The sequence below is a fragment of the Grampus griseus genome (assembly GCF_964374135.1).
Source record: "Grampus griseus genome assembly, chromosome: 16".
NCBI classification, from domain to species: Eukaryota; Metazoa; Chordata; class Mammalia; order Artiodactyla; family Delphinidae; genus Grampus; species Grampus griseus.
Window position 1 is genome coordinate 23276724 of NC_139010.1, and position 13932 is coordinate 23290655.

Below are 13932 nucleotides of genomic sequence, written 5' to 3' on the forward strand. Positions count from 1 at the left end.
GTGCAGTACTATACTCTTTTGATTACTGTAGCTATATAGTATAGTCTAAAGTTAGGCAGTATGATACGCCTAGTTCTGTTCTTTGTTCTCCAGATTGTTTTGGCTATTCAGGGTCCTTTGTGTTTTCATACAAAAATTATTTGGTAATTTTGATTTGGTATTTTGATAGGAATTGCATTGAATCTGTAGATTGCCTTAGATAGTATGGTCATTTAAAAAATGTTAATTCTTCCAATCCATGAATGCAGTATATCTTTCCATCTGTTTGTGTCAGCTTCAATTTCTTTCATTAATGTCTTATAGTTTTCTGAGTACAGGTCTTTTACCTCCTTAGTTAGAGTTATTCCTAGGTATTTTATTCTTTTTGATGGGATTCTAAATGGGATTTTTTCCTTAATTTCTCTTCCTGATGGTTTGTTGTTAGTGTATAGATATGCAAGAGATTTCTGTATATTAATTTTCAGTCCTGCAACTTTACCGAATTCATTGATGAGCTCTTATAGTTTTTGGTAATTTTTTAGGATTTTCTATGTATAGTATGTCATCTGCAAACAGTGGCAGTTTTACTACTTCTTTTCAATTTGGATTGCTTTTATTTCTTCTTCTTGTCTGATTGCTATGACTAGGACTTCCAATACTATGTTGAATAAAAGTAGCAAGAGGGGCATCCTTGTCTTGTTCCTCATCTTACAGGAAATGATTTCAGCTTTTCACCATTGAGTATGATGTTAGCTGTGGGCTTATGGCTTATCATAATGGCCTTTATTATTTTGAGGTGTGTTCCCTCTATACCCACTTTGTGGTGAGTACATTATTTGGATGTATCTCTTTTTTTTTTTTTGGCTGTGCTGCACAGCTTGAGGCATCTTAGTTACCTAAACCTGGGTCCCTGGCAGTGAAAGCGCCAAGTCCTATCCACTGAACTGCCAGGGAATTCCGTTTCCTTAAAGTTTAGTTTTATAGTTAGCAGAGTTTAGGACATGTTTTCATGTACTTATAAACTTGTGATACCCAGTGTTTTTTAAAAGCTGCATGAGTTATAACTGAATAATAAGTCAATTTTTTTTCTAATATGTATACCAAGTATGTTCTATTACCTGCTTTGTCTTTGAAAAATGCAGGAGATCAAAGAATAAAACTATTGAAACAGCAGTCCAAGGGATCTAGATTGAGTAGGAAAACAAGAAAATCAGAAGTTGCAAAATGAACTGTGAATAGGTAGGGGTGGTCTAGAAACTAGAGGGTATCGTAAAGTAAAGATCTTTAGTACTATCAGAATTCTTGGAAGTACATTTTTATTTTTATCTTATTTTATTTTATATATATATTTTATATCTTTATTGGAGTATAATTGCTTTACAATGTTGAATTAGTTTCTGCTGTACAACAAAGTGAATCAGCTATATGTATACATATATCCCCATATCCCCTCCCTCTTGAGCCTCCCTCCCACCCTCCCTATCCCATCCATCTAGGTGATCACAAAGCATCCAGCTGATCTCCCTGTGCTATGTGGCAGCTTCCCACTAGCCATCCATTTTACATTTGGTAGTGTCAATGCTACCATATATGTCAATGTTATATTCTCTCACTTGGTCCCAGCTTCCCCTTCTCCCCCATGTCCTCAAGTCCATTCTCTACATTTGTGTCTTTATTCCTGCCCTGCCACTAGGTTCATCAGTACTGTTTTTTAGATTCCATATATGTGCGTTAGTATACAGTATTTTTCTTTCTTTTTCTGACTTACTTCACTCTGTATGACAGACTCTAGGTCCATCCACCTCATTACAAATAACTCACTTTCGTTCCTTTTTATGGCTGAGTGGTATTCCATTGTATATAGATGCCACATCTTCCATATTCATTCATCTGTCGATGGACATTTAGGTTGGAAGCACATTTTAAAAAATTGAAGTTTAGCTGATTTACAATTTGTGTTAGTTACAGGTGTCCAGCAGAGTGATTAAGTTATACATATTTATATACATAATCTTTTTCAGATTCTTTTCCATTATAGGTTATTACAAGATATTGAATATAGTTCCCTGTGCTATACAGTAGGTCCTTGTTGTTTATCTATTTTATATATAGTAATGTGTATCCGTTAATCCTGAACTCCTAATTTTTCCCTCCCCCCCTTTTCCCTTTGGCAACCATAAGTTTGTTTTCTGTGTTGGTCAGTTGCTTTTTAATTAAGCTCATTAATTAATGAGACTGTCTTATGCTTTTAGTACATAAATTTTAAAAGAACCTCAAGATCGTCTCTGTAAGGGAATGTATAGTCCAGTGTGTTCGAATATGCATACCTATAAACTTAAAAGCTTCAAGTAAAAAAAAAAAAAATTCCCCTTTAATTCTATTTCACAGTGGTAACTATTATTAACATTTTAGGTTTATACTACCAGCTTTTTTTCTGTGCTAGATCAATTTGTGTGTGTGTGTGTGTTTGGCTGTGCTGCAAGGCTTATGGGATGTTAGTTCCCAGAGCAGGGATCAAACCCCGGCCACAGGAGTGAAAGTGCTGAGTACTAACCACTGGACCGCCAGGGAATTCCCAGTGTTTGTGTGTTTTAAATAAAAAGGGATGATAATGTCACATGTGCATCTTATTTTGGTTAATGATATACTAAGAATATTGATACATAGAGTAATGGCTGCACATTTTTCACAATATGATTATATGAGTTTATTTCATACTTTCTCTACTGTAAATGTTATGTTGTATTATGATTTGCTTACATACATTTCTACTTTTTCAGTTTTGCAATTTGGATGGATGAAAACATGACATTTATTTTCACTTGCTTGTCTTCTAGTAAAGTTGGACAGCTTTTGATCCTTTTGATTTCCACCTAAGTGAATTGCATATGCCTATTCTTTCCTCACTATTCTATTGAGTCATTTTCCTTCTTAATTTGTTGGAGCTTTTTTATTAAGAATGGTAACTCTTTACATGTACTGCGAATATTTTCCCAGTCTGTCACTTGACTTTTCAATTTATTTTTGGCAATATTTCTCCTACCTTTATAAGTAGCTACGCATATCAGGAAATAAATACATTTTACATCACGATTCAATGCACAAACACATACATAAAAATTTATATGATAGGGTTTCCCTGGTGGCGCAGTGGTTGAGAGTCCACCTGCAGGTTCAGGGGACACGGGTTTGTGCCGCCGTCTGAGAAGATCCCACATGCCGCGGAGCTTCTAGGCCCGTGAGCCATGGCCGCTGAGCCTGCGCGTCCGGAGCCTGTGCTCCGCAACGGGAGAGGCCACAACAGTGAGAGAGGCCCGCATACCGCAAAAAAAAAAAAAAAAAAAAAAAAAAAAATTATGATAATACTTATCTTTACTAAATGTAGTGTACACATTTTTCTTTAATATTCCATTAAAAGACACTTGTCACAAAGCATGATACTGGTATTGGGACACATAGGTTGTGATCAGCAATTTGAAAAGCATATTATGGTGTCTTTGCCTTTAAGATTGTTAATATCATATGTAGTTAAAGAATTCTATCTTTTCTTCTATGGCTTACCACTTTTTGCTCTTGCTTTGGAAGATTTTTCCTTACACCTTTTTATATTTACATTGTTAATGTATCTGGAATTTTTTTTTTTTTTTTTTTTTTTTTTTTCTGTACGCGGACCTCTCACTGTTGTGGCCTCTCCCGTTGTGGAGCACAGGCTCCGGACGCGCAGACTCAGCGGCCATGGCTCACGGGCCTAGCTGCTCCGCGGCATGTGGGATCTTCCCAGACCGGGGCACGAACCCGTGTCCCCTGCATCGGCAGGCCACCAGGGAAGCCCCTGATTCTTTTTTTTAGTCGATACTCCTGTTTTTTCTTTGCAGTCAGTTATATAATCATCATTCAGTAAGAAGTCTCCTAATTTTTTATGTTTAGATTTTACTGTCTTCAAGGCATTGACTAGAACATCCAGAGCCACGTTAAATATTATAGAGCTTATTTTCTATTTGCTCTTGACCAAAATGTCCCCTATTGTCTCCTCCTGTGGTATAATTTTGGATGAACTATTTCAAGGTTTAAAAAAATAGGGATTAGAGGGGGGAATAATGATTCCTTAATGGGTACAGTGTTTCTATTAGGGGTGATGAAAATGTTCTGGAATTAGAGGTGATTGTTGCACAACACTGTGAATAAAATCAGAATTACACAATTTCAAATGGTAAAATGATGACTTTTATTTCATAGGAACTTCATCTCAAAAAAATTTTTGAAAAGGGGTGTCACTACCCACTCACCAGAATGTCTGATGTATAAAGATAGAAAATACTAATTGTTAATAAGAATGTGAGCTAATTGTTAATAAAAATTGAAACTCATAATTTCTGGTGGGAGTGTGTATTGACAACCACTGTAGAAAATGATTTGGCCTATCTCCTAAACTACACGCATATATACACACACTGAATGACTGAGCACTTCCACTCCATGCAATGTATGTACAAGTTCACCAAAATATAACAGTAATATGTTATAGCAGTGTTCTTTGTTATAGCCAAAAACTAAAACTAAATGTCCATCTACAGTAGAATAGAGATATACATTGTAGTATATTCAGTCAATGAATTACTGTATAGCAGTAAGAATGAATGGATTACAGTTAAACTTTACAACATGGATGACTCTCAGAAATATAATTTTGAGTAAAAGGAAGTCAGCTGTATAAAGTTGGGAAATAAGCCAAAGAAATCTATGATAGATGTGATAGCAGTAGCTACCCTTTGACAGTGGAGTGATGACTAGATGTGGTTTTTTTAATTTAAAAAATTCTTTTTGTTATTTTTATTTTTTTATTGAAGTATAGTTGATTTACAATGTTGTATTAATTATTGCTGTACAGAAAATTGATTCAGTTATACATATATATACACATTCTTTGTTATATTCTTTTCCTTTATAGATTATCGTAGAATATTGAATATAGTTCTCTGTGATATACAGTAGGACCTTATTATTTATTAGATGTAAGTTTCTTGGTTGGGATCTGGGTATATAGGTGTTCATTTTGTAAAAATTCAACAAGCTATATATTTATGATTTATATTTTGTGTGTGTGTGTGTTCTACTTCAGTACAATTTGCATTGAAATGATAAGTATTGTTCATTGAATGGCATCAATGTAAAAATATTTTAAAATTTTATTTTGGAAAAAAATGAATATACCAAAATATTAACAGTCATGGGAATATGATGGTTTCCACCTCTCTTTTTTTTCTTTCCCCTTTTTGGTATTTTATAACTTCTAAAAATGTAAAAAGTGAAAATAAAATATTTTCAGGGACTTCACATTTAGTTGCTTTTAAATTGTAAAGCTCTTACAGCTCTTACTCAGATATTTGAGCAGATTATAAAAGTAATTTCTCTGTTTATTTTATAGGCAGATTTTGACAACAAACCAGTAAATGGCCCCAAGTCAGAATCCATGGAATACAGTAGTTGTGGTCATGAGGAAGAACAAAGATTGGAATTGAATTTATGTCCCTTAGAAAATGTAACTAAAAATGAAGAAAGTATGACAGGTATTGAAGTGGAAAAGTGGACACAAAACAAGAAATCACACTTAACTGATCATGTTAAAGGAGAATTTAATACAATTAAAACAGAAGCTGAAAATTTGAAAAGCTCTGAAGATGACAGGAAAAAAATCCTACTTACTGACCTCCTTGAACCTCAAAAGTTGTTTGCACAAACTGTAAGAAACGGCATTAAAAATGTACACTATTTGCCAACTGAAACAAATTTGTCATTTAAAAAAATCAACATTGAAGAACTTGGCAAGGCATTTGAAAACAATCCTTATAAATTCCTGAAAGACACTGCAAACCATAACAATGCCATGAGCGCCATTGCTACTAGTGCGAGCTGTGATCATCTCAAGGGGAGAAGTAATGTTTTGGTCATTCAAAAGCCTGGCTTTAATTGTAAGTCTTTTCCAGATCCTGCAAACTGCAACTTAAATAGTCATACAAGTATACACAATGAAAGTGATCAACCAAAATCCCTAGAAATTATAACAAATAGAGAACTAAAAGAAGGATCAACACTTCAACCAAGTCTTCTATCCCTAATGAAAGATAGGAGATTAACGCTAGAACAAGTAGTGGCCATAGAAGCTCTAACACAACTTTCAGAAGCCCCATCAGAAAATTCCTCACCATCGAAGTCAGAGAAGGATGAAGAAACAGAACAGAGAACAGCTAGTTTGCTTAACAGCTGTAAAGCTATCCTGTATTCTGTAAGAAAAGACCTCCAAGACCCAAATTTACAAGGGGGGCCACAAAGCCTTCATCACTGTCCATCTCTGGAAAAGCAAAGTTCATGCAACACATTGATGTTCAATGGCCAAAATATTTCTAAGTCACACAGCAGCTCACCTAGTGACCAAGCATCCACAAAGACACAGGAATATTCAACAGTCACAAATTCAGTATCTGTTTTTATACCAAATTCAAATTCATCTAAAACCGATACCAATAAAAATGTTGCTCAAGGTAGAATTGCTCTTGACAATTCCAAAAATTTGCATCAGTTGACAACAACAACTAATAAATCGGAGTATTGTAACCAGTCACTGGACAGCAGCATCAAGTTGGACTCAAAGGATGATCCCTCATGTCAAGATACAGTTCATAGTAAAATAGAAGAAGATGTTGCTGCACAGTTAACACAACTTGCATCAATAATTAAATTCAATTGTATAAAACCGGAGGACAAAAAAGTTGAAAGTACACCAACAAGCCTTGTTGCATATAATGTACAGCAAAACTATAGCCAGGAGAAGGGCACAATAGAGCATAAACCACCTTCCAGTGTCCAAAATAATCAAGGACCTTCAGTAACAAAGCAAAAGAACACAATCCAGAAAAAGACAAAATCTACCCCATCAAGAGATCGACGGAAAAAGAAGCCCGTGATCATAAGTTGTCAAGAAAATGACCAGAAAAAACAGGAACAGTTGGCATATGAATATAGTAAGTTACATGACATTTGGATAGCATCCAAATTTCAAAGATTTGGTCAATTTGGTCCACATGACTTTCCTATTCTATTGGGAAAAATTCCTCCCTTAACCAAAGTATGGAAACCACTGACTCAAAGGAGCTCAGCATTAGAACACAAAAAATTATTTCCTCCACTCACTCAAATAAAATTTGAGCGGTATTATCCTGAATTAGCACAGGAGAAGATGAAGGTTGAACCCTTGGATTCTCTCCCCATAATCCAGTTGAAAACAGAATCCAACGGACAGGCGTTTACAGAAAATGGATATGCTCAGGTACAGCCAACAGTGAATGTCAATCAGAAAGCTCATCCTTTACTCCAGCCATCCTCTCCAACTAACCAGTGTGCTAATGTGGTGGCTGGCAATGACCAAACACAGTTCCAACAGGATGTTAAAGACCAAGTCACACATCAGAGGCTGCCAACATTGCCTGGTATCTCTCATGAGACCCCTTTACCAGACCCAGCACAAATTCTCAGGAACCTAAATGTAGTATGTTCAGGTGGAATTACAGTGGTTTCTACCAAAAGCGAAGAGGACGTCTGTTCATCTAGTGTTGGAGCATCAGAATTTTCCCCAATAGACAGTGCACAGAAAAGTTTTAATGATTATGCGATGAACTTCTTTACTAATCCTACGAAAACCCTGGTGTCCACAACAAAAGATTCTGAATTGCCTACCTGCAACTGTCTTGGTAAGTGAGTTTCTTCATTTTCTTGCATTAATGGCCTCAAGTTGTGACTGAATCAAGTTTGTTTTACGTTTTATATATGACATTTTTGCCCCACTCATATTCTAGCTAGGATGGACTAAATAATTCTATACCCATTTTTCTGTGGGACCTTTATTTATGCTGCTCAGATAAATGGGAAATCCAACTGGTAATTTGGAAACTTTCTTAAGTGGAAAATTTGATTTCTCTCAAGCTAGATGTCTCTCAAGTTGTTTACTGTGCATATCATAAGAATGAAGTCCCTTAATACGTTATCACAGTTTATTCTTCCTATATTCAAAAGAATTTCAACCTTTAAGTCTTTTGTTTAAAAATATATATATTTTAAATTGTGCAGTATAGCATGCATACAGAGAACATAAAATATATGTACAACTTAACAAATAACTATAAAAAAAAGTATCTGTGTAATTGCTAACCCAATCAAGAAGCAGATGGTTCATTAGTATATTCCAGAATGGGTGGTTAAAGGATTGATGGGAAGGATAAAGTAAATATATCATTCTGATATTTTTTTAACCACAATAGAAAAAATAGTGAAGTGTAGCAATGACTTTTAGTTCTTGATTTTTCAAAGTGCATTTGATGCTCTGAAATGAATCCTTCCATTTCTCTGCTCATCATTCAACACTCAGTTTTGACAGCTTACCACATACCAGGCACCAAAGATAGGCTCCTCTGAGAATGAAGAGCCTCCAAGGAGGAGGATCTGACAATCTGGAAGGGGTGGCAATGCTGTCTGAGCGGGGTCAATTTGGCAGAATGAGAGATTCTTGGACCAAGGACAGAAGATTGTAATAATGATAACGGCTCCTATTCCAGGTCTTTTACTGCAAGTCTGATAACTGTCCTACACCCTTGACTTGTTATATTCACAACAACCCACCAAAGGGAATGCTTATTATCCCCATTTTACAAGTAAGGAGACTGAGTCAGAGAAGTTCACAGCTAGTAAATGATTAAACTGGAATTCTAAGACAGGCAGTCCCAGCTCCAGCGGCTGTATTTGTAACTTCCATCCTACGTTGCTTCAAAAATCTGAAGTGAAAAAGAGACTGTTTCTCTGAATATCATTAAAAATGGAAAAAAGGCCTTTAATTTAAAATGCCAGTAAGATTTATATACCTGAGCTCGTCTAATTTGACTGCATATATAAATTTCAATAGGATGATTGTCTAGTTTCAAGACCCTTATACATACTACCTTAACACAATGTGGGAGTCAAGACAGCCAGGCATTCAAAGTTCATTCAGTATCTGCAGTGGACCTGGAACTGTTGAATACCCTTGTCAGTTGCATGTTTTCCTATAATTGTTACATTTGAGGTTTTTGTGCTCATTGTGTAGAAATCGGAACTTAAAAAGAGAAACAAAAAAGTAGACTTCAGAAATCATCCAAAGTGAGGGTAAAGGATCCCAATCATATCTGAGGGTAAAGGATTTCTGTGGAAGTGTTATTATGTTCTAGCAAAATTAGAGTAATTAACCTTTAGATCAAGTTTCCTCAAATTTAGCACTATTGGCATTTTAGGTGGGATAATTCTTTGTTGTAGGGGGACCACCTTATCTATTGTAGGCTGTTTAGTGGCATCCCTAGCCTCTACTCACTAGTGATGCGCAAACACACACACACACACACACACACACACACACACACACACACACACACACACACACACACACACACGGGTGCCCGTTTGCAGTTGTCACAACCCAAAGTATTGCCAAATGTCCCCTTTGGCAAAAATACCCCTGATTAAAAACTACTGCTCTAGATTACCAATAAGTTAAAAATTATTCACCATATCTTGCTTAAGTAGCCCCAGAAATAATCCTATGTTATATCTGATATCTGATTAAAATGGTAAGTAATGATCTCTTGGTGTAGGTAGACATGCATTTCCCAGTGATTCTAGTTAGACATGAATCTCAGAGGCCAAGTTTTAAAATACCATTTTCTAAGAACTATGTAATTTACACAAAAATTCAAATGGTACAGAAATATGGTGCAAATGTCTTTTTCTAGAGAAAAACGGCTGTTATATTTTTTCTATACAAATTAATATTATTAGTGATTTTAATTTTGTTTCCAGTTTTACAAAATTTAAGGCTTTTAAAACATACTATTTAACTATTACCTCATTGAAAGATGTTAAGAGTGTTTCTCTTTTTTAATATTACATACAATTGTAACAAGGAATATTCTTGTATACATGTGTATTATAAATACATAATTGCGCGCATGTGTAATAGAATAAAATCTTAGCAGTGCAATTGTCGGGCTCAATTTTAATAGGATTCTGAAGCCAAGCTTTTAAGATGTATTGCTCTTGGGTAGCTTAATTTTGTACCTCAATTTTTATAGAATTTTTTTAAAGCAGGAGATCTGAGAATAAATATGAACCACAAGTTAAAATATGTTTTTCCTCCTCTGATTCTTAGAGAAAGAGTGGACTAATTAGGAGCAGAAAGAAAGAGATAAGTTAAATTCCAGGGCCTATTGTCCTAGACTTTAATTACTAAAGCTTACCAAAATCTTGTCAAGATTCATTGTTCTGAATTGAAAAAAAAAAAAAAAATAGCTCTTCCTTGCCCCTATGCAATTCTGTAAAGTTTTGGGTCTAATAATCTTATTCCTTCCACAGATCGAGTTATACAAAAAGACAAAGGCCCATATTATACACACCTTGGGGCAGGACCAAGTGTTGCTGCTGTCAGGGAAATCATGGAGAATAGGTGAGGAAATATGCTTCCCTGTTAAAATCATTCATTATTGGGGATCTGACTCAATGCAGAGAAATCATCTCTGGGAACAAACTCGAGGTGAATGGAAAACTTCCAGGAGCATGAGTTTGATGTTTCTTAGGGCCCAGGAAAAGCATAGAGTCCTGGTGTCCCTGCTGAGTCACTCACATGAGCCATTGGGCACTCAATAAGACCTTCATAAAGCAAGGCTATCTTTGTTAAATGCAGACATACTTATTTTTATTATTGTATAATGGTAGAAATAGTTAAAATTACCTCTGTCAACACTGCATTCACATTCCTTTTGCTTGTCTTGGAGCCAGGCCATTTTTTAAAAGAGTGATCCTTAAGGACAAGTAAACAGAACTGGATAACAAATAAAAATACCTGCCACACGAAAGTAAATTTTTAACAAAGTTATAATTATGAGTGTTTGAATTTTGTACTTCTGTAAATCTATATCTTATGCACATGAAGATGTTAAAAGTGTATTGCAATTATTTTCCCTTCACTGTGTTTCATACTCAGGTATGGTCAAAAAGGAAACGCAATAAGGATAGAAATAGTAGTGTACACGGGGAAAGAAGGAAAAAGCTCTAATGGGTGTCCAGTTGCTAAGTGGGTAAGTATTTTGCACTTATACATTTTTCAAAATGGATATATTCCACATATAAACTAAATCAATTTTTTTCCATGAAGATGTGGACTAGAAAAATACCCACCCCCATTATTCCCAGGGAAAAAAGGAAGCTATTTGTCTTAGCCTGGGCTTTTTATGTTAACGAACAAAAGGGTATGGCCATTCTCAGTTGGTATCTTGTGATATAGGGTCATTAGTCTTAGAGTTTTTTGTTACTTTTAGACAGCATTCAGTGCATTTATAATTAGACAGCATAAATAAATGGTACTAAATTATATATATTGTTTCCTATATCTTTTTTTTGTACATTCTTTTTCATATTCTTTTTCATTATGGTTTATCATAGGATATTGAATATAGTTCTCTGTGCTAGACAGTAGGACCTTGTTGTTTATCCATTCTAGATATAAAAGCTTACATCTGCTCACCCCAACCTCCCACTCCATCCCTCCCTCAGCCCCCTCCCCTTTGGTGACCACTAGTCTATTCTCTATGTCCCTGATTTTGTTTCTGTTTCATACATAGGTTCATTTGTGTCATATTTTAGATTTCACATATAAGTGATATCATATGGTATTTGTCTTTCTCTTTCTGACTTACTTCACTTAGTACGATAATCTCTAGTTGCACCTATATCTTACTTTTATCAGTTATTTTGAAATTCTAATTCATTGTCTCATAGGGCCACCTTAATGGAGATCATACAATATCGAAAACAAAACCAAACTTTTTACAACATATTTCCAAAATTGTTTTATGACTACTTTGAGTTTTCTAAATTTGCGGAGCTATAAGAAGAACTGGATTTAGCTTCTTTAGGAAGTTCTCAACTGAGAAACAGTATCATATCAGGAGGATGTTCACATCCACAAGGATATTGACCAGTTTACTTGGAATTCTTGACCAAAGGATCATTTGAGATGCTGTCCTATCATTTGTCAATAATGATGATGACTATAATAAAATAGTCAATGAGTAAAATAATAACAACTACCTCTCATTAAATATCAGGAACCGTATTAAGAACCTGACATACGTTGCCTCATAAATCCCTATAGAGAGACTCATGATTTTGGAAAAGGGAAAAGTCATTGTTTTTATGCCCATTTCAGAAGAATAAAAAACATTAAATGCAAAATGGAGATAGGATTGGAACCTCGGTATTCCTAAACCAAGACCATTGAGACATCCTTATGTATTCCAGCAGACTGTATGACGTGGTTATTAATTTATTTATTTTTGGCTGTGCCGCGCGGCATGCGGGATCTTAGTTCCCCAACCAGGGATTGAACCCATACCCCCTGCAGTGGGAGAGCGGAGTCTTAACCACTGGACCGCCAGGGAAGTCTCTCTGGTAGGGTTTTGATTAGAATTGTATCAGATTGTATCAAACCAATTTGGGAGAATCCTAACCATTGGACTGCCAGGGAATTCCCTGTCTTGGTTACTTTTCAGCCTTTGGAGGGTGACAGCAGTGATGAGCACAAGAGCTGGGCACTGAACACTAAATACCTTAGAGTACTTTCAGTTTCTTCAATCCGTTTGGAGTGCATAGTCTTGTCAAAATATAAATGAACATATCAAGGAATTCTCCATATGTATAACACTACCCAGATAGTGATATAAATCTTTCTAGCACCCCAGAAATCTTTCTGGCCCCTCCCAGTTGGTAACTCCATGCAAAGATAACCACTATATAACCACTTCATTATACAGGTCTTTTTCATGATTTCTATACAACTAGAGTCATATAGAATGTACTTTTTTGTGTCTATCTCCTTTCCCTCAACATTTATAAAACATGGGTTTAATGGCTGGAGCTCCCACAGCCGACTGGAACCATGAATTGACTTGATAATAGAAGATATGTACTAGGATGGGGAGAAGAAAGATAGGAGCCCGAGTCCCTGATGATACCAATAGAAGCGCTGTACCAACCTTAGGCTTCTTAAACCTGGATTTCTGTAACATGAGAGAATTTTTTTCACTTCTTTAAAACCTGTTACTAGACAGTCTTCTGTTACATTAAATAGAATCGAATCCCAAGTAAGATACCTGCCTTCAATTTGCTCAATTTCCACAAAACATTCACCCACACAAGTCAGTCTCCACATGTAAGAGTTTTGGTGAAGATATATGTAAACGGTAGTCAGAGTGATCTTTATTTTTATTTTTATATTTTATTCACTCTTGAGAAAGTTAAGACAGTCAATCCATAACATTTTAAAGTAGGAAATAATACAGAAGGGCCGTTTTTTCTATTGAGTTATTAGGCTTCTATTGATTTTTATAGAAGATCCTTTAGAAAACTGACTGTGGTAAGTTGCAAATATATTTTCTCTTTGTCTTGTTTCTTTGGCTGTGCTGCACAGCATGCAGAATCTTAGCTCCCAGACCTGGGATTGAACCCACGCCCCTTGCAGTGGAAGGGTGGAATCTTAACCACTGGACCACCAATGAAGTCCTTGTTTGTCATATTTTTTAACATACAGATTTTTTTTAATGAAATGAAATTTAAAAAATTTTTTTTTTTTAATTTTTGGCTGTGTTGGGTCTTCGTTGCTGCACGCAGGCTTTCTCTAGTTGTGGTGAGCGGGAGCTCCTCTTTGTTGTAGTGCGCAGGCTTCTCACTATGGTGGCTTCTCTTGTTGCAGAGCACAGGCTCTAGGTGCACGGGCTTCAGTAGTTGTGGCACCTCTGTCTCAGTAGTTGTGGCTCGCAGGCTCAGTAGTTGTGACACATGGGCTTATTTGCTTTGCGGCATGTGGGATCTTTCCAGACCAGG

The 13932-nt window shown here is 35.8% G+C and overlaps 1 protein-coding gene across 4 annotated transcripts in view; it reads left to right on the forward strand.

Moving 5' to 3' along the window:
• TET1 (tet methylcytosine dioxygenase 1) overlaps positions 1-13932 on the forward strand; it is a gene marked incomplete at both ends in the record, with an annotated part of 123326 nt that overhangs the window by 70910 nt on the left and 38484 nt on the right. For 2 of the 4 annotated variants that reach the window (XM_082673487.1, XM_082673488.1), the window contains 3 exons: positions 5405-7724; positions 10408-10498; positions 11036-11129. The exons of the other annotated variants lie outside the window; for them this stretch is intronic. In XM_082673487.1, the coding sequence (XP_082529613.1) occupies positions 5405-7724; positions 10408-10498; positions 11036-11129 (2505 nt within the window). The remainder of the gene's footprint in view (positions 1-5404; positions 7725-10407; positions 10499-11035; positions 11130-13932) is intronic. 4 annotated transcript variants of the gene reach the window in all.